Source organism: Peromyscus maniculatus, chromosome 10, assembly GCF_049852395.1.
Source record: "Peromyscus maniculatus bairdii isolate BWxNUB_F1_BW_parent chromosome 10, HU_Pman_BW_mat_3.1, whole genome shotgun sequence".
Taxonomy (NCBI): Eukaryota; Metazoa; Chordata; class Mammalia; order Rodentia; family Cricetidae; genus Peromyscus; species Peromyscus maniculatus.
The window spans coordinates 84,201,744-84,225,712 of NC_134861.1; the positions used below are offsets into that span (position 1 = coordinate 84,201,744).

General features: G+C 39.8%; 1 protein-coding gene across 4 annotated transcripts in view; it reads right to left on the reverse strand.

Moving 5' to 3' along the window:
- The window catches only part of Adamts3 (ADAM metallopeptidase with thrombospondin type 1 motif 3), a 227,076-nt gene that overhangs the window by 40,624 nt on the left and 162,483 nt on the right, over positions 1-23,969 (reverse strand). For all 4 annotated transcript variants that reach the window (XM_006991663.4, XM_016009917.3, XM_076546598.1 and 1 more), the window contains exon 5: positions 9,863-10,062. In XM_006991663.4, coding sequence (XP_006991725.1) covers positions 9,863-10,062 — 200 coding nt within the window. The remainder of the gene's footprint in view (positions 1-9,862; positions 10,063-23,969) is intronic.

Genomic DNA, 23,969 nt, shown 5'->3' on the forward strand with positions numbered 1-23,969 from the left:
GATGAGGTGTAAATGCCTTGGGTCTTCTTTGCGAACAGGTAAAAGTAATGCTAACAATTAAGTGAGAGTGATGAAGTACGAATCTTGAAGTACAGAAGAAAAAGTGGATTACTTTCTGGAAAACAGGAAATAACAGGGGGAGGAGCCATAGTCATGACTGCTACAGAAAGCAGTCACAGTGGAAAACCTTAGAACTGTGGTTCTCAACCCGTGGGTCACGACCCCTTCGGGGTGAATGACTCTTTCACAGGGGTTGTCCAAGACCATTGGAAAACACAGATATTTGCACTACGATTCCTGGCAGCAAAATTACAGTTATGAAGTAGCAACAGAAATATTTTTATGGTTGGGAGTCACCACAACACGAGGAACTGTGTATTAAAGAGTGGCAGCATTTGGAAGGTTGAGAATCACCACCTTAGGGACACAACATGAAGAAAAGGTGGTAACAGTGGCCTGCAGCTTGTGACACATGAGGTAGAACATTAAACGTATGTATGACGACCCTGCATTAGGACATTTCGTTTGTAGTCAATGAATTTAAAAATCAACAGAGTGCCACTAAAGTATAATGGTAAAAATTCTTAATGCCAACAGCAATAGTATCAAGCTGAGTAAAAGGGCACTGTTTTAAGAGTCAAATTAACATTCACCAGAAAAAAAGCACAGAATTTAACAAAAGTCACTTACATGCCAGGGTAATTGGGTAGCAGGCTGCTTTGCTGAAAACCATCAATTAAGGAAGAGCATCATTTAAAATTCCTACTATATTATCACAGGTTAAAAATAATCAAAACACAATAGCACTACTGTCTTCTAGTGAGAAAAAAAAAACCAACAGTAGCAGTCTATAATGTGCAAAGCTCTAGGTCTTACCCAACATGCTTCTCGGGGATCAAGAAAGTTGGTTGACTCCCTTATGTGATTCACCTTCAAGGTATGCTTAGTAATAGAGCAGCTTTCCAGCTCCCCATGCCCACCAGTGCTGCAGGTGGAGTGTTTTCACACTGACGCACAGAGAGGACGAGAACAACCAGACAGAGTGAGAACAGCTCTGTGGGGTCACATGTTCAAAGGCTTGGATTCTGGTTCCAGCTTTTCCAAAAGAAGCCAGGGGACTTTGGAGTGCTTTGCTAACCACTCTGGGCCTCATGTTTCTCGTGGAGTTGTAATCATAATTGCCCTGCCAGCCTCATAGACAGTTTGTTCAATCAAGCAAAATGACATACAGCTATCCTCTGCAAAATGCCAAATCCTTTTCACACCCATCCACGTGTATACGATGAAATTTTGTGAAAATCCATGTGAAAAGTCCATCTTTTCTGAAGAAAATCAAATGGATCATCATACTTCTAAGGGAATTTCAAGATGCTACAATTTGAATTTGTTACATTTCAACCAAGTGGAAGATGCAATTTAAAATCATGGAGAAAATTACTGGGAAAGAATCATGACAGTGTAGTTTTTGTCAGAGATCTGCCAGCAGATGGCACTGTGCACTCTTGGGATTGGAGAAGGACAAGCTAGCTGCTTCCCTATACCTTGGAGAACCTACATCCCAGTTGGGTTGTCCTAGGTCTTCCCATGTTTACCCACAAATAAAACAGCTCCCACCAAATTAAACAGAAATTTCAAAATAGCATAAGGAAAATCCTGTTTTGAACTACTATTTATTTGACTCTTAAAAGCAGAGCAAAATATTGGAAAACTCTTATTTTGGGTTTGTATGTCATCTGATCATAATTTTATAAAGAGGCCCAAAGACAGCCACCCCACCCACTCACCCCCACCATGGGCTGCCTCTCTTGACCATGCAATAAAAGCAGTATAGAAAGAACTAAGAGTGTATCATACTCAATTCCCAACTTCAGCCTGTCACAGGGGACTAAAATAACTTTTGTAAAGAAAAGAATTTTATAACTTTTAGTGACAAAGAAAGCTTATTTCCCAAAGTAAAAGCAACACATCAAATTCCACTCACAATACTTAACATCATGTCCACCTTCTCAGACACAAGACACTGTTTTATACACTTTAACCTGTATTACTTCAAGTAATCCTTGAAACACTCTCAGAGATATTATCTTCACTTTACAGCTAAGGAAATTGAAACTGAGAGTTGTTAAGTAATTTGCCCAATGTCACACAGTTCTAGAGCAAGGCAAGGATGCGATTCTGGGCAATTTGATTTTACAGTCAACAGATTTAAACATTTTACCACACTTCCAAACCCACAAATCAAGACACTGTAGAACAGATTTCATTTTAGAATAATAGCAATTCACACCTCTGAGTTTACAAATATGCCATGGAATTATACCAGGAGAGGTCACTCAGCATTCATTTGCTTTGGTTACCTTCTTTCACATGAATTTTAAAGAAAGGAGGAGCTGCATTCTAGATTTATTACAAATAACAATTTCTTTGTAACCAATACAATGATGTACTAAAAATATTGGGGAAAATAAAAAGAAAATAGAAGAAGTTAGGAGAAAATGTGAGTAGGAAAAAAGCATGGGGTGTGTAGTCAGTGTATCAGACATAAGAAAAGCATTAAGCATGGACGTTGCTGTAAGTCATGCATTTGACACATGTAATGCTGATCAAAATGTCGTCAATAGAGCCAACCTATTGGGCTCTGGACAGGGAGGTTCAACGAGAAGTTCAGGGTTGAGCCCAGAGCCCTCATTAAATGACCTGAAAGAGGGGGTAAACAGACTATTAATTCAATTTTCAGATGGTCTTGACTTTGATCAGGTTGCCAATGATATAAAGAGGGCAAAAAGGCAAAGATCCAATCAAGTATCTCTTTCCTTGAAAAGAAAATTCCTTCCAGGTTTGTTCCCAGTCAGGACAATCTCTCCAGGGCATTCCCCTGGCAGGACAGCCTGACCTCTCTGTCTGCCTAGCTGATGAACAGCTTTGTCTGGCTTCAACTAAGAGACACTCATTTTTCTTTCAGGTGAATTGGGTCTTGAGAGGCAGTGTGGTGGAATGGTTAAGAACATGGGTTCTGTCACCTACCTGTCTAGCTAATTAGCTAAGTGACCCTGGGTATGCCATTTCACCACATGTGCCTCAGTTTCCTCATCTGTCAAAGTGAATTACCACAGTACTGTGTTCACAGAGTTATTGAAAGGAATACGTTTGAGTTCACATGTGAATAGTGATTAAAATGGTGCTTGGCTTTCATAAATGTGAAAAAAATGTTACACATGATTATTACCATTCTCTCAGGGAAGCAGATAAAACAGTAGACCTATGTGAATTTTTAAAGAGACTTTTGGATGGCAAGACAGCCAAGGGTAATTCTGGCTAGACATGAAATACTTCTGGATTGTTCTATGAAAAATTATCACTCTCCACAATTGTCTCTCATGCAGTGAATGTTACACACACACACACACACACACACACACACACACACACACACACACACACACTCCCCTACCTTTCTTGCCTTCCATCTCTGGAGTGTCCCTGGTACTCAGAGGGTCCTTTGACTAAGTCAGTTCTTCTCTCAATTTCAACCTAATCTTACTAATAACTGTAATGCTGTGTAAGACTATAATTGTCTAGAGTCTTAGCAAATTTTGACAAGTGCCCAAATGTCCTAAGAGTGGGGAACTGAGTAGTAAATGAGTTTGAATCTGCTGTGATCAGGCATGTATTCTAATGGGGGATATACAGGCTAAAAACATGGAAACGATAAATGTGAGAAGAAAGGGACAGAGTTGTGGATGAGGTTCATTGATAGAGGGCTTGTGTCCATGAGACTCTAGGTTTGAGTCCCAAGGTTGAAGAAAGTGGGAGGGGCAAGTTCACGGGAGACAAAAACAGGTGTGAGGTTGGAAACAATTTGAGTAAGGTAGCAAAGGAGAGGAAGAGCCTCCCAGTCATCCCGCTGCAGCCAAAATTTGCTTCTAAAGCCCATATCAAAGACATCACTAGTCATCTTTTAGACCCTTTACAGCTCAATGCACATGCCTTAGGACGGTCCATCCGTTTTTCTGAAGTTAGCCTCTGCTTCTTACCCAGTATCTCATACCCTGTCTCCCTACAACATCCCCTTAACTCAGCACACAGACAAACCTACAGTGGTTCCCAAGTCACCATGAGCTGGCACTTTGCAGTACCCTGTTACAAGGTGGCTCCTCACCTTCCAATACCGACACACCCTTGTATAGCATAGAAACACCAACTTATTCTTTGAAGTCTAGCTCAAATAGCACATCCTTCATGAACACATCATGGATCACTTCATGGATCACTGGTGTTATTGGCCAAACCTCATCTCCCTCCTTTTCAATTAATATTTACATAATGGCTGTGGGTGGATCTTCTAAATGAAAAAAAAAATCATATTTTAAATACCATTATTTGATTTTTACCTGCTGCAATTAGCAAGACATGGGGAGGAGCTTGGTTTTAATAGTTTCCTTTGGATTTAACATAATTGAGTCTCAAGAGAAAATACCCATGCTGTCTAAATACATGCCTACTGTGCTGTTGTGAATTTCAGCAGGAGAAATGGATATTAGATACTGACCAGAACTGAAAACTGTTGCATGACCCATTTAGGCATCCTGAATATATATACCCCCAGATAAATCTGCCTTGCATTGATGTTCAATGTTTTCATAAACATTAGTTAAGAGCCAGAAGTTGTCATTAAGTAACCAGCAATAATATTCATGTGCTAACGCTTAGTCATCCATTATGCATGGGAAGAACCAGAGTATTGGGCGGGGGATGTGATTTCTTTAAAAATGATAAATAGGAAAGCTGATTGCGTTATCTTTTAGTTGTTCATTCATGAACAGCCAATTTTGACAGAGAGAAGAATGAATGCTCTCTTATTTAGGATTTCTTGAGTACACGGTTGTTTTAGGGGTACTTTTGTCTTTCATTTTTGTATTGGAGACATCCTGTGTGTGTGTGTATACAGGTGTATGTTCATATGAAGGTTAAAAGTTAGTGTTTCCTCTTCTTTGTCTTTCCACCTTACTTTAATACAGGGCATTTCACTGGACCTGAAGCTTATCAATTGGCCAGACTGGGTAGTCAATGAGCTCCCAGGACACATCTGTCTCTGGTTTTAAGTGCTGGGATTACAGGCTGCACCACTGCCCTGGGCTTCTTAAAATAATATTTTATATGTGTATATGGCAGGCAGTTTTGAATGTTCCACATATGAAGCTTAAAAACATATAACAACTGTATTCAGGCAACGAATAGCCTCTTAGAAAACTGCTCTCAAGGAATTAAAATAATTTATAACAAGGAAGAAATAACTTGTGAAAGACTCATAGGACCTATTAGTTGATCCTGGTCTTAATGAGTGAAATGTCTCTACAAAAGACCAGAATATAGATAAGAAAAACAAATGAAAAATGTTATTTTAGATGATAAAGAAAAAGGCATGGGAGAGGATTGTAACCATTGCCATTTATCTCTATTACATATTTATTGCAGGAGCCAGTGTATCAACAGCAACACTAATTAAACCTTCTCATCTCTACAGCAAAGAGGTTGCATTAGCAGCCTGTCATTCCAAACCCAAAAGTCTAGGGTTCTTAGTTTTGCTTTTGAACTAGAAGCATTTTGAGGACATGGGGTGTTGCATTCATGTTTCAATAAATGCTGAAAGCTTACCTTTACTTCTATACATATAACAGTAGCTCGATAGTCTGGGTAGTAGTTTCTATAAACATGCTGTGGTAGTTTGAATCAGACTATTCCCCCCATAGGCTCAAGTTTGGGGACCTAGTGTGAACTTGCTAGAGGAAGTACATCTCTGGGTGTCTTTGAGAACCCCTAGCTTGACCCACTTCCAGTCCACTCTTTCTGCTTTGTATTTATGCTGACCTGACGCTGTGATCACTCAACTTCCTGCTCCAGTTGCTTGCTGCCATTTCTCCCTGCCATTTTGGACTCTCCCTCTGGGACCATCAGCCAAAATAAACTCTTTCACAAGTTGTTTCTGACCACAGTGTTTTATCACAGCTGTGAAAAGTAACTCAAATCTTCATACCAACTGTTAATGATTGTGCACATTTTTTTTTGGATTATTACACTAAAAAGCAAGGTAGATAGGTTCCTTTTTATCAGTCCCTGAAGCTCATAGGTATTTATTTGCATGGCTTTCCTTCTATTATTTCATAAGTGAATATTAAGCAGGAAGGCCTTCAAGAGGCAAAGAAAGTGAACCAAGAGAAAGTAATGCCTAGATGTTGAAGAAACTCATTATGGAGTTTGCTTTCTTTGTGGCAAAAGTTAGACACTGGGCAGAAAAGTGCCCTTGCTTCAATTGCATGACAGGATGCTATATAAACTGGACGTGCAGGATCTATAGGAAGGTGACCACTGTACTTTGCAAGACAAGATGGTTCTTCAGGTTCCTCTTTCACAGAGAAGACTTCCAAATATTCTACAGCATATAGAGAGAAGCACCTGAGAGACTCTAGGCCTATAGGCTGAAGATGGATGCCCCAACATTGCAGAGAAACTTGGGATGAATATCCAGGCAGCCAGCTGTCTCTGTCATTTCCAGAATTTTGGGAGTTGCTTACAATGCATTTTCTGTTTACTTATTTAATATTATATCCTTCTGAGGACTTTGATGCACTTGAAGACTAGATAGTTATAGTGTTCCTTAGTCATGATAAAAAGATAAATTAGAAATAAAACCTTGAACTCACAAATATAGGATAAATAGAATATTTTCTTTGAATTTGCCAAATATAAGTGGGCTGGATATTGTTAAAAAAAAAAGTGATGCCTAGAAACACTGTCCCCAAATATGTAAGACGCAACATGAAAAGAGACATGGCAGTGACTCAGACACAAGACAACACAGCTATGATTAGAGAGGCTGAGAGAAACGCTAGCTTTCAAATGGATGGGAATCTATACTTATTATATACTTTTAATTGATTCCCTCTTGATAATTTGATAAAAATCTCACAGGTTCCAATAAAGGAAATGACATTATTCTACAATACCAGGCAGCATTCCCTGCAAACCCAGCTTTCACCCTTACAGGAGTTTGTTTTTATCTCATCATCTTGCATGCTTTTCTTGCTTCCTCTTCTTAACCTGCTGTGAACAGAAGCACCAATATCCCAGTGGACAAGACACTGTGGAAGCTTTATGTGACTTCGCGGAGAACTAAAAATTTGGTAAGCAAAGAACAATCTCTAGAATGCTACTTTCTGGACCAAACATGTAATTTAAAGATGTCCATATAAAATTCATACCTTAGCATATGATTCTAAATTAAAATTTCCATTTCCACATTCATTTAAGATCATTGTCAATTGACTATATAATCAATCATCGTATTCAAAGCTTTTGCTTTCTCTTTCGCTTCTTCCCACATTTTTTCCTACCTACATTAAGATTAGCAGACCATAGCAACTACTCTCCATGTGGAACATTTTACAACAAAACGTTCCTCTAACCATTGCTAAGTGTCCTCTCCATGCTATGTGAATGCTACAACAGGAAATATATCTCAGACAGGCATCTCTGAGACTTTTTCAATCTACTTTAAAAACAAGTCACAATTTCTCTCAATTTGGAATCCCAGACTCTAGAGCAGCAACCTTTGGGAGATTGATGAGGATTTCCATATTGTAATAATAGATATACTTCTACTAAATGTCACAGAATCTCATGTCAACTTTGGGATTCCATTTAAAAAACTCTTTAATCATAGCAGGTTGGGCTGGAGGGATAGCTCAGCCATTAAAGGCTAGGCTCACAACCAAAAATATAATCATAGCAGGTTATTTGTTTATGATTCCAAATCTGAATACATTCACAAAATATTTCCAACAGAACTAATAATGACTGCTGATTCTTCCATGTGTGTAGTTTACATAATAGAATTATAGTTCACCTACAATCAATAGATTCTTAAATCATCAGCCTTAACAATATAGGAACAGGAAACATATTTTCCAAACTAAATTCCCACATTTTTCACTTTTTCCCCATTCTTGTGTTTCTGCTTCTGTTCATCCCTTCTCAAATCCCTTCTCAAATATCTCCTCAAGCACCTGGAATTCAGCAGTCTTGCTTATCTGTCCAAATCCCCCACCAAGGAGCCATCAGAATTCTGGTGCTAAGATCTGCCCATGCTCTGTGGTCTGTTGTGGAATATGTACATGCTCCATGGCATAGCATTCAAGGGCCACACAATTCAATCCAATCTACCAAAAATAGTCTTGTTTCCCTCTCCCTTACTCCTCTTCCAGAAAGTTCTGCAAGTCAGCAGCTGAGGGAAGAGTTATGAAGCCAGATAACATCACTTTATGCCACTGAAATGGCCTTGAGCTTGGGTGCAGATCACACCTTCAGAACCTCACAAAGTTGTGGAATATGTGTAATTTTATAAACTGGCATCTCAATGAATAAACATATATTTAGCAGGCTTAAGTGTTGCTGAACATAAAATAATTATTAATAAAATTTAGAATTTTCATCACTAATATATATTTTCAATTGAATGAAATGCACTACACATGAAAAAAAGTGACTGGTATAGTTTCCCAAAGAAATAAAATCAAGCATCAGAAAGCAGAAAGAGGGAAGAGAGCTAGGCAACAAAGCTCCCCGTTCAATAGACCATGTACTATAGAACGGCATGGGATAAAATGCATGAAAGGAGGGCACTGCCTCAGTTATCTCTCAGAATAGGTGGCTTGGCTATATTATCATTGGTTATTCCTCAGCAATTGTTCTATGCCAGTTCCAAAGGGTCAAAGGACATCAATTTTAAAATGATGTCATTTTCTGAATGTGATTAAGGTTCTTCAAAGAAAAATAAAGAACATGTTACTTTAAGGGCCCATTAACAACTGCTGAGCTAGTAGCTATGTGCTTGGTAAATATATTACCTTTTATCTAGAATTTTAAAAATAGCGTATTTGTTTGAAAGTTCTTATACATCTTTGAAAATCATCCATTCTCTCAGGTATAGAGCAATGCTGGAAAGAACTATTTAACTACCCAGAGCACATACTGAGGCAAGCTGACAGTCTTCAGAGTATTAACTGTCCCTCAGACAAAATGAAAATCAAAACCATGATATAATTCCATTCAATATGGCTTCTAAAATACATGATTTTTACTTGGTTGTTGTGGGATATTTTGATAGCATTCTGACACTCCGGAGACTGCCCAATAAAGTTTTACCTTAAATCAGAGGGTAGAGCCAGTGGCTAACTGACCAGAATTGACCATAGAGAAGCCAGCATTTTGGGTTGAGAAGATGCACAGGAAGGAAAGAGCAGGGACTAGAGTTTGAGCTTCTTTGTTCTGGGGCAAGGGAAGAGATGCATCTCTTGCAGTGTCTCTGACCAAAAAGCTAGGTCAGCTAGTTGCTACTCAGCCTTTCTGAGCTAGCAGGTTTTCACTCCAGCCTTTGACTCCTGAGTCTTATTGATAAATAGAACAATAGAGACTTGAATAACATATTGCAGCTAAGGCAGAGCCTGGGCCATGGGACTGGAAGCCCCACCCGGCCACAGCCTGAGAGGCCAGTGGAGTACTGACTGAGGGGCCATGGAGTGGCGGATGATAATTAAAGTATCAGTAGATTCATGTGCAGAAAAGCTGACAGAAAAACATCACTTGGTCACAAAAGAAACCAGTAGATTGGGCAAAAAAGGAACTTTCACTTCATGTTTCCTTTGACTGAATTCTTGTACTTTAGAAGTATAGATCAGAGTCTGGATACAACATTGTTACACACAGGCTTTTGGGTGAGGTTCTTCTATCAGTGCCCAGAGGACACTAACCAACCAGGAGATGTGATTGAAATGGCCAAAAGCCTCAAAAAGGAGTCACTACTCACAATGTTCATCAGGGTGAGGAGGTAGTTTTGGACATGTTCTTTGCCATGGAAACGGACCACAGAGTCATCCACTCCCAGAAGCACCTCGATGTTGTAATCATTCTCTCCCGAGTGTCTGCGGCGCCTCATTGTCTCATTCAGCTGCTGGCCAATGTTGCTGTAAACTGTACCTAGATCATCAAGGCCTTCCCGATCCGACTCTATTAAGAGACAAAAGGAACCCAGGCATTTCAGTTTCCCCAATGGGCCTTCCAGTAATTTCTTAGAAATATTTCTTTTCAGGGCCATCACTATAATCCAAATCATTAACATATTGCTTCCATTTTGTTTGGAAAATAATAGGCACATATGTATGCTCAGAATGACTCCTGACATACTCAACACTCACAGTAATACACAATAGTATTACTATACTATTGTCCTGGGAGATGAACCACTGAACCAGACTGAATATTCACAAGGATATGAGTGGTTAGTCTTTTCCTTGCTGCATCCTAGGACAGAGAAAAGGCAGCAGGATATAGCAGTTATAGAATCATTCAACAAAGCCTTTAAATAAATGTTATGTGTTATCATGTTAACCCTGGTTAATCTACAATCCTATGATCATGGGGTGTAGAATTTATTCTCTATAAACCTAAATCACTCTTATCAACAGCCTTAATTTAAAAATCAACTTCTGCCATATCAACACAAATACATTTTATGATAACCATTCCTGGCCATGTTGTTAGAGTGACATGGTTAATGCATTGCTTTACTGTGTTGAGGTATGGTTGTCTAGGGAACGGGGCTAGGGAAAAAATGGGCAGACGCATGGGTACAGCCAGATAGTTCTGCACATTTGTCTGGTCTCTCATTCAATAGCAGTTAAATCCATTGCTGTATTGGGGACTGGACCTGCCTGGACTGAGTCTACCAGGTTGATCTCAGTCCTCGGGGGAGGCTTTGCCCTGGAGGATGTGGGAATGGGGGGTGGGCTGGGGGGAAGGGGAGAGGGGTGGGAGGAGGGAGAACAAGGGAATCCGTGGCTGATATGTAGAACTGAATAGTATTGTAAAATAAAATAAAATTAAAAAAATAAAGAAGCTTAATCCAGTCCACTCAAAGTCCAAGCTTCAAACTGTTGGGGTAAGACTTCCAGGATTGTAAAGGGACACAAAGAAGAGTGGGTGAAGCTGGACTTAGTGCTTTCTCATGGAGAAGTCTTGCACTCTGTAGACATTTGGTCTCTGTTGTCTACTACTTGAAGCCCTATGCTCCATAGACTTGCAGATGGACGGCAGAAGGGCTAGGAGCCTTAATGTACTTGAATGCCCTTGGGAGACACCCTGCAAGCCCAGTTATCTTGTTCTTGCTGTCTGCAGAGTGCTGATATTCACACAGCAGTCCAGTTCAAGCAGTTGTGAAAGTGTTGGGGTTATTTCTTGTCACAATTGTTCCAGACACATGCCCGATTCTTATGCCAATTGTTTCATTCTCATAGCAGCCTGGCTTAGTATTCTCCAATATCTCTGTTTGACAGATTCATTAACAACAGGTCAGTCTTCAGGTACAAGTCTTACCCCATGATCCTACAGCATCCTCTAAACTTACATTATCATGATTCCCTAAAATTCACCCCAAAGCAGATTTAGTCAATAGGATCTTCCAAGGATCTCAAGGGAGGAATCAATCCTGAGCAAGCAGATGTTCTCTGGAAACACAACAGACAACCAGGGCAACAAGGAGGCTGGGGGTAGACACAAAACAATGCTGGAGAGAAAAGGATAGACATCAGTGACAAGTGCTTCTGACCATATCCTTTATGGAATATTAGTTTAAGATGTCTTACAAAAAAAGATGTGTTACAATTGTTTATGCTGTGTAATATTTCTTTAATGATGTAAAGTTGTGTTGTGTTAAAAAATTATAAATTTTATTTAAAAAATACATTGCTGTATGTCTCAATTTGTGAGACAGCAAAGTAAGGAATCAATCAGAAAATGACAATTAGTTAGAGAAAAATACAATTATAAGCACAATTTACTTTTATTTGTATCAAAGAAGTACTTTAATTCCTTAAATGGACATTTCATATATAGACACATGTGTGGGAAGGAATGAGGCAGATACTGTTTGCACTTAATAACCTAAATTCTCCATAGTGAAGAAAAGCATTGGTGAATTAAAACATGAAATATCAGTTGAATACTAATATCATTCAAATACTGGCATTAAAAAAAAACTGAAGGTATGTTCATTTCAAGTCCATAAAACCCAGAAAGGAATTTATTCTATAAAATGCCTTGATGTCTAAAGCAAGCTTGACAGAACTGAGTCTGACTCATGCTTTATATAGAGGTTTATTGAATGCTGTGTGGAGGCCTGGGAGCCATCTGAGTCAGAGTCTTGACATGAATGAACAGGCATTTTCCTCCCCACCTTTGTGGTTTTAGTGAAGTTGCAGGAAAGGATGTCTACTGGCCAAGAAGGCTGATGACCAAGCTCTAACCACATGGGGATTAGAGGCATGGAAGTACATACCCTGCTCACAGCTCTTCAGCCTCTCACAAATACAGAGAAACAGCCATCCCTGCCCAGCATGTACTGGCTTAAGCTATGCTTATGACTATTTGGTTTAAAAGCTATACTGTACTTCACTTTGACCCAGGCCCAGTTCCTAATTCATTAGCTGGGGATTTTCTCCTCACTGAGAACTCATTGGCTCTATGTTATAAAAATAATTCTCACCATCATCCGCATCAAACAGAAAGCTTCCTTCAAAAGCTGCTCTTTCAAGAGTCTGGAAACTGCACCTGCATACAGTTTTGCTATCCACCCTCAAGTCTCTCCGTACATTTGAGAATGTGAGAGGTGATGGCGGGCGTACGGACAGGACTACTGATGGATTAGCTCTCTGTTCTAGAGACATCTGGTTTGGCAGGGTTGCCAGAGGCAATGTTCAGTGGAAATACGTGAGCAACAGCATTATATTATCAAGCTGACGAATGAATGAAGAAGGGTGAGGGTTTACTGCCGAGAGACAGTTCATCTCACCCTGACACGTCCAGTCTGGCTTTTGCATTTCTCCTTAAAGAAATGGAAAGAGCAGAGACATTCATGGTACAAAAGGGAACATGGGAGAAAAAGAAAGGAACCTTTAAAACCAAGGGCACTCTTGTCTGTCTTTTACTCTGTGCTGTACCATCTTATTTTCCTTAATTCTGCATGTGGGGGGTGTCAAACATTAGGACACCTTTAGGCAGTTTCGCTTATACACATCATAATTCTCTGAGGCCGTGAGGTATATTCATTCACAAATAATTTGCCTTAGTATGTTTCTTTTGAATGTAACATCCAAATTATTAGTAGCATAGTTTTTTTTTTTCCTTTTCTCCCCCAAGACAGGGTCTCACTGTCTGACTGTGTTCTCCAGGCTCGACTTGAACTTACAATATGCCTCTACCTCCTGGGATACTAAGATTAAGATACATGGACTTTATAAACAGACAAATTTAGGTTCAAATCTTCTTAACAACCCATCCAACTGTAGTTTTATGTAAGATGACCAACCTCTTTGACCCTCAGCCACTTCATTTATGAAATGGAATCATCCTTATACTTAGGGCTGGGGCGACAGCTCAGCTGGTAAGAACACTTGTTATGCAAGTGTGAGGACCCGAATCAAACCTCGGCATCCATGGGTAAAGACTGAGCATGGCTTCCTACATGTCTGTAATCTCAGTGTTCTGGGTACGTGTGAAAAGGGATAGGAGGATTGCTCAGGATTGATGGAATGGCTTCAGGTTCAGAGAGATCCTGTCACAAGAGACTGTGGCAGATTAGTACAGAGAAGGAAACTGGACTTCCAGCCTAGCTCTAGGTTCACTTAGAGGTGCTGCCCCAAGGAAATAAGGTTATGTGATATAGCTTGACATTCTTCTCTTGCCTCTGCATGTATACAAAAGCCCATCTCCCCCTACCCCAGTACCAGACACAAGCCATTCACATCTATCCCCTCATAGCTCCCCCAAACATATTCTTTCTCATAAGTGCTCCTAGATTCAAATCTCTGGCTTTGTGTACTCAACATAAGAGTTCATGTAGAGGCCATAAATCTAGAAAGAGGCCAATAGGAAGGGGATGCAATAGGTGTGAGGGTATAATAAAGTACAGATGTTATAAACATAGAGTTGGGGATAACTGAGTTGGAAAGGTACAAGCAAGGAGGGGTGGAGGTGTATGGGAGACAAGGAGGTGAAGAGGAGGGTTAATCAAAATGAAGGGGTTACAGAAGACCCATATGGAAATCAACTATCTTATAAACAATCTACAAAGTATAATTTATGGGAAAAAATAATTAGAAAGGAGACACCTTGTATGGTTAGATAAAGCTCCCCCTAAAAGCTATGGGTTATTAAACAAAAACCACAGTGCCAGGTGTGTGGTATCTCGTCATGAGCTATTGACCAGGGATACCCCAAATGACTCCCAAATAATACAGAGTCTTGCCATTGTTTTTTTAATTGACCACCAGAACTGAAGGATAAGATCCTACTGCTGCAGACACCGCAATTATTGGTTGCTTGGTGTGAAAATTAAGTTGGAACTGATCTGGAAGCCTCCTCTCTGAAGGTTAGATTTCACTGTGCTAGAAAGTGCTACTCTGGTTTCTGGTAGAGAAAAATCATCAGTGAGTTTACCTAGCTATGAATCATGTGAACTATAATACCAATCTGCCAGGTAAGTTGTACCTACTGGTACAACAGTGTCATGATCGTTATGCCAGTAACCACTTGCTCTGTGCTTGAATAAAAAGCCTTCTCCTTAAAAGGAAATTTAGGCCTTGCCAATGTAAACCCGGTCAAAAACCCCATTGGTCAGGCCCTAGGGGAGGTAACCTAGTACCATTGTTCAGCTCAATTGTCACGGCACCAAGCTGCTTTTGAAATATTTATGTTTATACTCACAGACAAACACGAGGCCCAGCATTACTCACATAAGCTTCTCTTTGCAATGAACAACGGTGAATTCAGAGACATACGATTGTTCAAGTTGCTGAAAATAAGTAACGGTTGAAGGCTTAGCTCTAAAGAAAACATTTATACTGTCCACTCAAAGGCTCCGGAAACATCATGAAAGAGTGGGTGGGAAGAATTTAAGAGCTGGAAAACGGGGCGAAAGGCTGTGAAGTGCTGCTACTTCTGGACATGACACAGTCAATGCAATCAGGATCCCACAGCACCTTTGGCTGCCTGCGCAAGGCTGGACACACACATTGTGCACACGAGTTGACATAACAATCGGCCTATTTTTTAGTATAGTGGACAGAAGAGTAATGGCTTCCATTGTTGCATGTCAGAAGATTTATACCACAGTGCATGATGTTCCACCTACTTCATATTTAGAACTTGATGCTCATCTTGATCATGTGATAGAGCAGCTTGTCAGGCTGGATGTAGCTAATATACATAGAATCCCTACACTTAAGTTTAGTAGGGGAGTTTATGTGAGCATAAGGGCAGTTGGGGCTCTCCTGAACAGGAAAACCTAATGATGAGTTTAATGGTCAAAAGTGTTCCACAATAAGGAACTTTACTACATCAATGGTTGATTTTTCAGACTAGCAAATGATATATATTCTTCGAGTGATTTTTTCCTTTTGGAGAACTGTAGATTTTTGGAATTTACCTTGGAAATTATTGACACATACTAATTAATATATTGGAAACATTTTTATTGCAACCTTTTACTCACCCACTAGTGTGCTAATGGTAATATATTATTTTTCAAATGCACAACTTTATTATCTGTTGGAGTGAATTTTTAGGAGACATATAACTTATCAATTTAGTCATAACATGTGCAGCTCTTTTTAATGTTAAATGAAGATTCTTCAGTGCTGTAGCACAATTTTGAACTTACTAAAATATGGTATAACTTATGTTACTACTCGGTTTGAACACTTGGTCTTAAATGATTTTCAAGAAGGAACTGGCATATTTTATTCACAGGAAATCAAAGTGTAGTTGTTAGTCAACTTGTCTTTTATCTCAGAAGTTCTATCCTCTGAAAGAAGACAGAGTTAAAGTCTGAAAGGTGTATGTTTTGACTGAGTTCTGTATCAGATACAGATAGCTTCAGGGCTCAAGGCAAACATCACCCTGGATGAGAGATGGTGACAAGATTCTGGGCTTATTATCTAGTCTCTCCTTCCAAAGAGCAGAATGCCCACTTTATCTAAAATAGAAATAAGCTCAACTAAATGTCATTCCACATAGTGTGATTAAGGAGTACATGGAAACTTAAGGTATGATTAAGAACACCTAAACAGAAGCATTGCTTATACATTGGTCACTTGCACACAAGACCCATACAAGCTTCTGTGGAAGGCTTTCCCAAAGTTCTGCAAAGGAAAGTGATTTGACTTTGTAGGTGTATTCCTGGTTCTCCACTAAGCATTCCTTTCTGCTCCTGAAGCTTGACACCAGGAACCGGCAGAGGAGCGTTGGGATGAAGGCAGGTGTGGAGTATGGCGGACTGGTTACATAGAGGAGCATGGGAGATCTGTGAGTGTGGGGTCCCACAAAGGCTCCAGAACAACCCCAGGTTGAACTAATAAATGAGGGATGACCCTTCTATCATGTTTAGGTCATCATCCTCATTGGATTAAAAACAACAAAACCCCCTATGCCTCAGAGTCTAATCCTAACACACGTAACACTGACCCCATATAATTGTTGCCTAGGTTTCTTCTTCACGCATCTGTGGGAATAAATGCAAGTGGCATTTCATGCAGATAATGTAAATGGTAAAAATGTACTAAATAAGTAAACAAACAACCCAAACAAATCACATGACATGTTCTAACGGTGCACTGACATCGAAAAATAAGGAAGAAGCATATTGTTTTGCAGTAGTAAGAAACACAGAGCGGGTCTATATAGAAATTTGGCCTTCTCCATGAATGGAATACTGTGCTGGAAATGAAGTCACTGGAATACCACAGGCTGGTTTTCCAAGAGTAGGTGGAGAACCTAAAATCAGAGCCAAAAATAGATGTAAAATCCAACAAATGTCATCTATTCACACCAGAAACAGAGGGTGGCCAACTTCATCATGTCACCCTATCCGGATTATCATATAGTGATCTTTCCACCAACATCTTGTTTTTCATAGTTAAAGTTTTATTCCTAATGAGGCATAGTGCTGGTCTCCAAATGTATGAGGGTGCTATTGTACAAAGAAATAGAACACTACTGTAAAAAGCCTTTACCAGCAAGTAAACTACATAATGATAGTCCAAAGAACTATGTGTAGGCCAAATTATGATGTGAACTCTGAAGCTGCACAAAAGAATTGCTGCTCTAAAAAGCACAGGTACAAATATACAAACGAAAGTAAACACATGAACTATGAACCAATAGCTGAGCAGCCCCCAACTGGATCAGGCCCTCTGGATAAATAAGACAGTTGATTAGCTTGATCTGCTTGGGAGGCATCCAGACAGTGGGACCGGGTCCTGTCCTCAGTGCATGAACTGGCAGTTTGGAACCTGGGGCTTATACAGGGACACTTGGCTCAGCCTGGGAGAAGGGGACTGGACCTGCCTGGACTGAATCTACCAGGTTGAACTCAATCCTCGGGGGAGTCTTTGCCCTGGAGGAGATGGGAATGGGGGGGTGGGCTGGATGGAAGGTGGGGGTGGGTGGGAGGGGGGAGAACAAGGGAATCCATGGCTGATATGTAAAATTAAATTTAATAAATAAATTTAAAAAATGAAAAAAAGAATTGCTGCTCTAAAAAAATATACCATTTCCATTTAATGAATCTGACTGTCCATGTTTTCCCTCCAAAGTTCTAACTGTAAACAGTATATATTTGCACTTGTTTAACTGTTGGTAACTACTTCAAGGGATGATGTACAGCATTTTTAAGTACAGAATTCTACTTCTGAGGTTTTATATATATATATATATATATATATACATATATATAAAATGCTTGCATGCTTTAGTTTGATAATCATTTAGCAAACAAAAATTTAAAAGTCACTTCAATATCCAAACCATAAAGTGACTTTTAATAAAAATCTTTGCATGTCAGTTAGAATGTTTTCAGTTATTATTCATTTTAAAGACCCACTTTACTTGCAACATTGTAAGCAATAACGGATTCTATTAGTTGCATGACAAAGAGGTCCAGAAGAATGGGGATTCTACAGTAATTCTATCAGTAGATTAGCAATGGCACAGATCCTTCCACCTTTGACCATCCAGCTACTGTTGATATATAAACTCTCTTCAGGTTAATTTCCTTCTTTTAAAACAGTTTCACCAATTCTACCATCAGAGTCAGCTCCAACATAGTGGACCTCCCTATATGTCTTACAGACTGGGCCTCTCTATGTATCTTACAGACTGAAGCTCCCTATATGTCTCACAGACTGAAGCTCCCTATGCATATTACAGACTGGACCTCCCTATATGTCTTACAGCCTGGACCTCCCTATGGGTCTTATGAACTAGACCTCCCTATGGATCTTACAGACTGGACCTCCCTATGGGTCTTACAGACTGGACCGCCCTATGCATCTTACAGACTGGACCGCCCTATGTGTCTTACAGATTGGACCTCCCTCTGGGTCTTACAGACTGGACCTCCCTATGGGTCTTACAGATTGGACCTCCCTATGGGTCTTACAGACTGGACTTCCCTATGCATCTTACAGACTGGACCGCCCTATGTGTCTTACAGTCTGAACCTCCCTATGTGTCTTTCCTAGGAGTAAGAAAGTTTATCAGAATCTTTTGGTACATTCAGCTATTTCAATGGCCAGAATCCAACCACACACAGTTAAAACCATCCCTAGTTGACAAGAATAGATGCTTCAGTCTGTCTCAGGCAGGAAAAAAAAAATTCAGTCTTGTGCCTAAGGCCAGGCTCCTCTGCAGCATATGCTGAGATATGGGAGGTGCCATACCCAAGAATGAAGATGGAGAAATGGACGCCTAACAGGAATCTTTGCCAGATTTTCTTTTCGGAATCTGCTCCTTCTACATCTTCTATAGGGTCTCTTATTTACAGCTTGCTTTTGTCCATTTTATGTGTAATTTCATGCACTGGGGTCTGTTTACCTAGATTTAGTTTTGCATTCCTTCACCCTCTCAGTGTCTACAGAAAGGCATATTCCTGCACTCGTGTGGTACTAGTAGATTTTTATCACTGTCCCTTATTCAGCCAGGTTGCTGCCAATTCTATTTTAAAATTTTTACATATAAACAATGCATCTTCATCATATCCACCCCTAAATCCCTCTCTTGAGTTCCCCAACATTCCCCAAAACATTTTCCATCTTCCTCCAGAATTTTGTCTATTTTTAATAACTGAAATCTCCACGATTGGGCAAGGTTGTCAGAAAAAAAAGTACAACATTCCATGTAAAGTTAAATGGAAGATAAATAAAAGATTTTTTTGCCCTAATATTATAGGGGATATTGTTAATACTAAAAATACATTCATTATTTTTCTGAGATTCAGCATGAAATGAAAATAGCACACTGTCATTTGCTAATCCAGCAACTCTAGGTGTGAGGAAGCTTCCTCCAAGCAATGCATGCAGCCACAGAAGTTCAGTCAGAGGGGGTGACCCTCACTCCTCCTCACTCGACCCCTCTACATCTGTTCAGTTTAATGAAATGATAAAGTACTTCTCCCTCATTTATTTCTTTGACTTTTGCTTAAAACAGTTTGATGTGAGTTCCTGACACTTGAAACGATACAATCATCAAGAGTTTTTCCCACTATTATTTAGAAAATTATTATTAGCTATACAGTCATTTGGAAGAGACTCTATTCTGTTTTACCTTATGAATTGATCTTTTTTGGCTCAATTTTACTTTAAAGACTTCATTATCAATAATCATTTCTTTTCTTAATATATACTGTATACTAATATATTTAGTTACTAAAATCTTAAGGTTATTTTTCAAAGGCAGTACAGTTTATAATCTTTATGTTTTAATATTTTATATATTTAACAGCACTCTAACATTTCTCTTTGTCTTCACTAAATTCTGTTCTTTCATATTTATGACTTCTGTAGTTGAGTTCCATTAAATCAAGCGGTGAAGACAGAGAAAGAGGGGATCACACCCAATTTACTTTTACAGTCTGACCATCCAGCACACCTAGGAAGTTCTGGAAAAGCCCCAGTGTATAGAGAGATGGGCTTGCATTTCACAGCTGTCAGTTTCAAAGCTCATACCATTTCTACCAGTCACCTCCTCCGTGTCTCCTTATTGGGAAGTTAAAAGTCACTTTATCTCAAATATTCCCAGAAATTCTGCAAGAGTCATACATTATTTTTCTACAAAGTCATTGAGAATGAGTAACACAAGTTTACGAAACTAATCATAACCAAAATATTAAGTATTAGCATTTCTATTTATTCTTTGAGACAAATACCATAAAAAATCTGGGAATTTTCCCTGCCATTTTTCTAAACACAAATAATCAATCTAGCAGGAACGGGCCAAACTTGCCTTCCTTCATAGGGCTGGAACTGCAGGGTAAGATTAATGACATTTAGTAAGAAGAATAAAATAGTATGAAGAGAACAAATGGAGCAAAGCCAAGGAAGTGCAGTTTTATATGAGGTTTTCAAAAGAAGGGAGGGCACAGGCAGAGACCTGGCAAAGTGATGAAATAGTACACACGAATATCTACATTATATTTGCTTGAGATACTTGCTAACTTTTTACATGTACTCAGTACTATGGCTGAACGTGGTCTGTGTCCAACAAGTTTGTGTGTTGGGAGCCTGGTTCTTAACTGTGGTATTAAAAGAAGGTTTGAAATCTTGAAGAGGTGGGGCCCAGTTCACAGGAGCTGTGTACTGAGATAGGACTCTAAGAACCTAGCTATTCTCTGAATTCCTATACCAAGATGTCATTTCTTGTTCCCAACAACTGTCATCCACCATGACATGATGCACAGAAAGAGCCCTTACCATAACAGCTGATGTGCATGCCATAGCCTTAAAACACCAAAATTGTGGTCTAAATAAACTTCATTTATGAGTGGCTTGCCTTGACTATTTTGTTGAAGTAACAAAATCTGAGTAATATGTAAGTACATTAATATCTATCTTGCTGACTTTTTCAGAAAGCAGTTGCAAAACCTAAATAAAATAAGAATAGATTCAAGAGTGTGGTGGGTGAATTTCAAGAACTGCTTTATGAAGGTCTTAAGGCACAGGAAATGACAGCATGTTCTGTTCCTAAGACCATGCTATAGGCTATCAATGATCAGCACACAGACACATAGGCCAGGCAGGGGCTGTTCCAACCTGAGCCACTGAGAGCAGAGAGCTTTTTCTGCCTGGCAGCTACAGAAGCTGTTAGGAATGCTAGCTAACTCTGAGAAGGATTTGAAGTGCTATTGCTAGTTCTGAAGAGAAGCCTGTAGGATCAGAAAAAGGCTAGTGGCACACCTTAGTTGTCAATAACTGGCCAAAAAACAGACATTCCAGGACTACAAGAACAAAGAACAGAATCGTATAATAGTATTATTAACCAGTGCCTCCAGATCATAGATCAAGTCAGGGCTATCATTCCAGCTACTCTAGTAGGGAGGCTGAAACAGGAAGTCCAAGGTTAGGCCAGGCTAGAGGGTGAGTTCAAAGCCAGCCTGAGTAATTTAATGAGACCTCATCTCAAAGTAAAAAGTAAGAAAGAAGTTTAGGGATATAGCTCATTGGTAGAGGTTCAGTCATTAGTAAAACACACACACACACACACACACACACACACACACACACACACACACGACTAGTTTTTGATTTTGGTTTTATGATGTACTAGACATAGAACTTGTCTAGGACCTCAGACTTCTGACCTACAGAACCAAAAATGCTGGGTATCGCCTTAAGCCATTAAGGTTGTGACAGCTGAAGTCCACAGCAAAGGAGTCATAAGGGAACTGAACGGATTATGAAATGAGCTCCAGTGCGGCAGTGCGGACATCCCACTTGTGATTGGGAAAAACCGCAAAGGCCAAGAGAGACAGAGAAGGTTCAGGAGAACGGGGAAAAGGGGAGGCAGATTTTTTAAAAAGGTAACTTACAAGCTTTGAGAAACCATTTTGCTTAATAGAGTTCTTAATGTTTTTTCTGCTAATTTTAACATTCCTGTCAATTCTGGGCCGGTTTCAAAAAACTGCTTTTTGTCATCATTTATGGGTTGCATTTTTCTGCTTCTTTGCATACTTGGTAATTTTTGATTAAGTAAGCCAACATTGTAAATTTTATCTTTTTGGCTGCTGGATATATTTGTCTTCCTATAAATATTCTTGAGCTTCCCCTTGGATGCAGTTAAATGACATGAAAACAGTTTGTTCTTTTTGGGTGTTATGTGTAAGATTTATTAGGCAGAGCCAAAGTAGCCTCCATCTAGAGTTAATGACTGCTACTGAGGCACACCCATTCTGGGCATCCTCCAGTGCTGTGGGGATCCTGAGAAGCTGCAGTCTGACCCGCAACAGTTCCTTGTAGACGTGACACTGGTACCTCTGCTCCAGGCAGGGGGGGATTTTCTAAGTTTTGCCTATTTCCACAAATGTAAGCACCGATCAGAACTCAGCTACAGAAGACCAAGGACTCTGTGTAGACCTGTAGAATTGTATCTTTGTGTCCATCCCTCTTCACACATCTTCAGTCATGTGACTCTCAGCTCTGACTTCTCAGTTCTAGAAATCGTTCAGGCTTTGCCTGTATTCTTATTCCCTGAGACTCAGGCTAGAAACCCTTAGGCCAGTAAGTCCAGGTATTCCTGAATGCCCTGCCCCCTTTTTTTTCAACCCTCATCTCTTGGAGGTCATTCTGGTTCACTGTTTGATATCCACTACCATGTACACTTTTTTTCATGTACTTTGTCCATTTCTGTTTGTTGCAAGCAGGAAGATGAGCTACTCTATGTGGTTCCATCTTGGCCAGGACTGGAAGGCCACTTGGATTTGGCTTTGCCGTGAGTGTCTGGTAGCTTAGGAGTACTGGCCTTCTCTGTATCAGTAACATGACTTAGAATTCACAACCACATTTTCCTAGTGACTGCATACACAGTCTATTCAGATCTGTGGAAGCCAGGTAACAGTGGAATGCTCAGCATAAGCCCTGGCAATAGTCCCATAGTAAAAAACAGGTTTGGTCAGACATAAAATATTCGTGACCATGTGTTGACACTGACGGCATTGTGCAGAAAGCAGAGAAGTGAGGGCTGAGAGGCACTCAGCGAACCTCAAAGATTTATATTCACTTTTCTTATAAACGGACGGGAATTTTGTGGTTGATTAAAAACTATCTGAGCCAAAAGGTATTGTAAACGTGTTTGGAGAAAACCTGCTTCCAAGAGTTGGGGGTGGAGCAGCCTGCTTAGGGGATACACAGCACAAACGTGGAAGCCATTCAAGAAATGTCAACCACAACACACACCTTAGTCCAAAGAATGGGATATTTGAAATATCTACTGACTATATTTGGCACTGCACTTTTTAAAGAACCAGGCCTGTAAAAATCACATTCCGATGATAGAAAATTGAGGTGAGCCTTTAACAGCTGCTACAGTGGCGAAGGCAAGAATTTCATACATTAGGGTTCACTGTGGGCCCTCTCTGAAAGTCAATAAGAGCAATAAGAAACTCAGAATGAACCTTCATGGCGTAAGAAAGTGAGTAACAATGACTCGTGGTACAAGTGGGTCCTCTTCTATCTAAACTCATGGTTTTATAATTTAAAAGATTTGAGACAATTTTTACTTCAAAAATCTTTATTTTTTCAAGAATTTTATCTATGAATACTACATTTACATTATTCCCATGCCTTCTCCCCTTCCTCCAACTCCTTCAGTATCCCCACAACTCTCTCAAATTCAGAACCTATTTTTAATTAGTATTGCTACACACACACACACACACACACACACACACACACACACACACACACACACACACCCTCTCTATCCCTCCCTTCCCACTCGGCCCATTTCGTTGTGCTCTTATGTACCTGTGTTTAGGGCTGAGTGTCTAGGACTGGATAAGCTCATCAGGGAACTGGTCCCTGGAGAAAGCC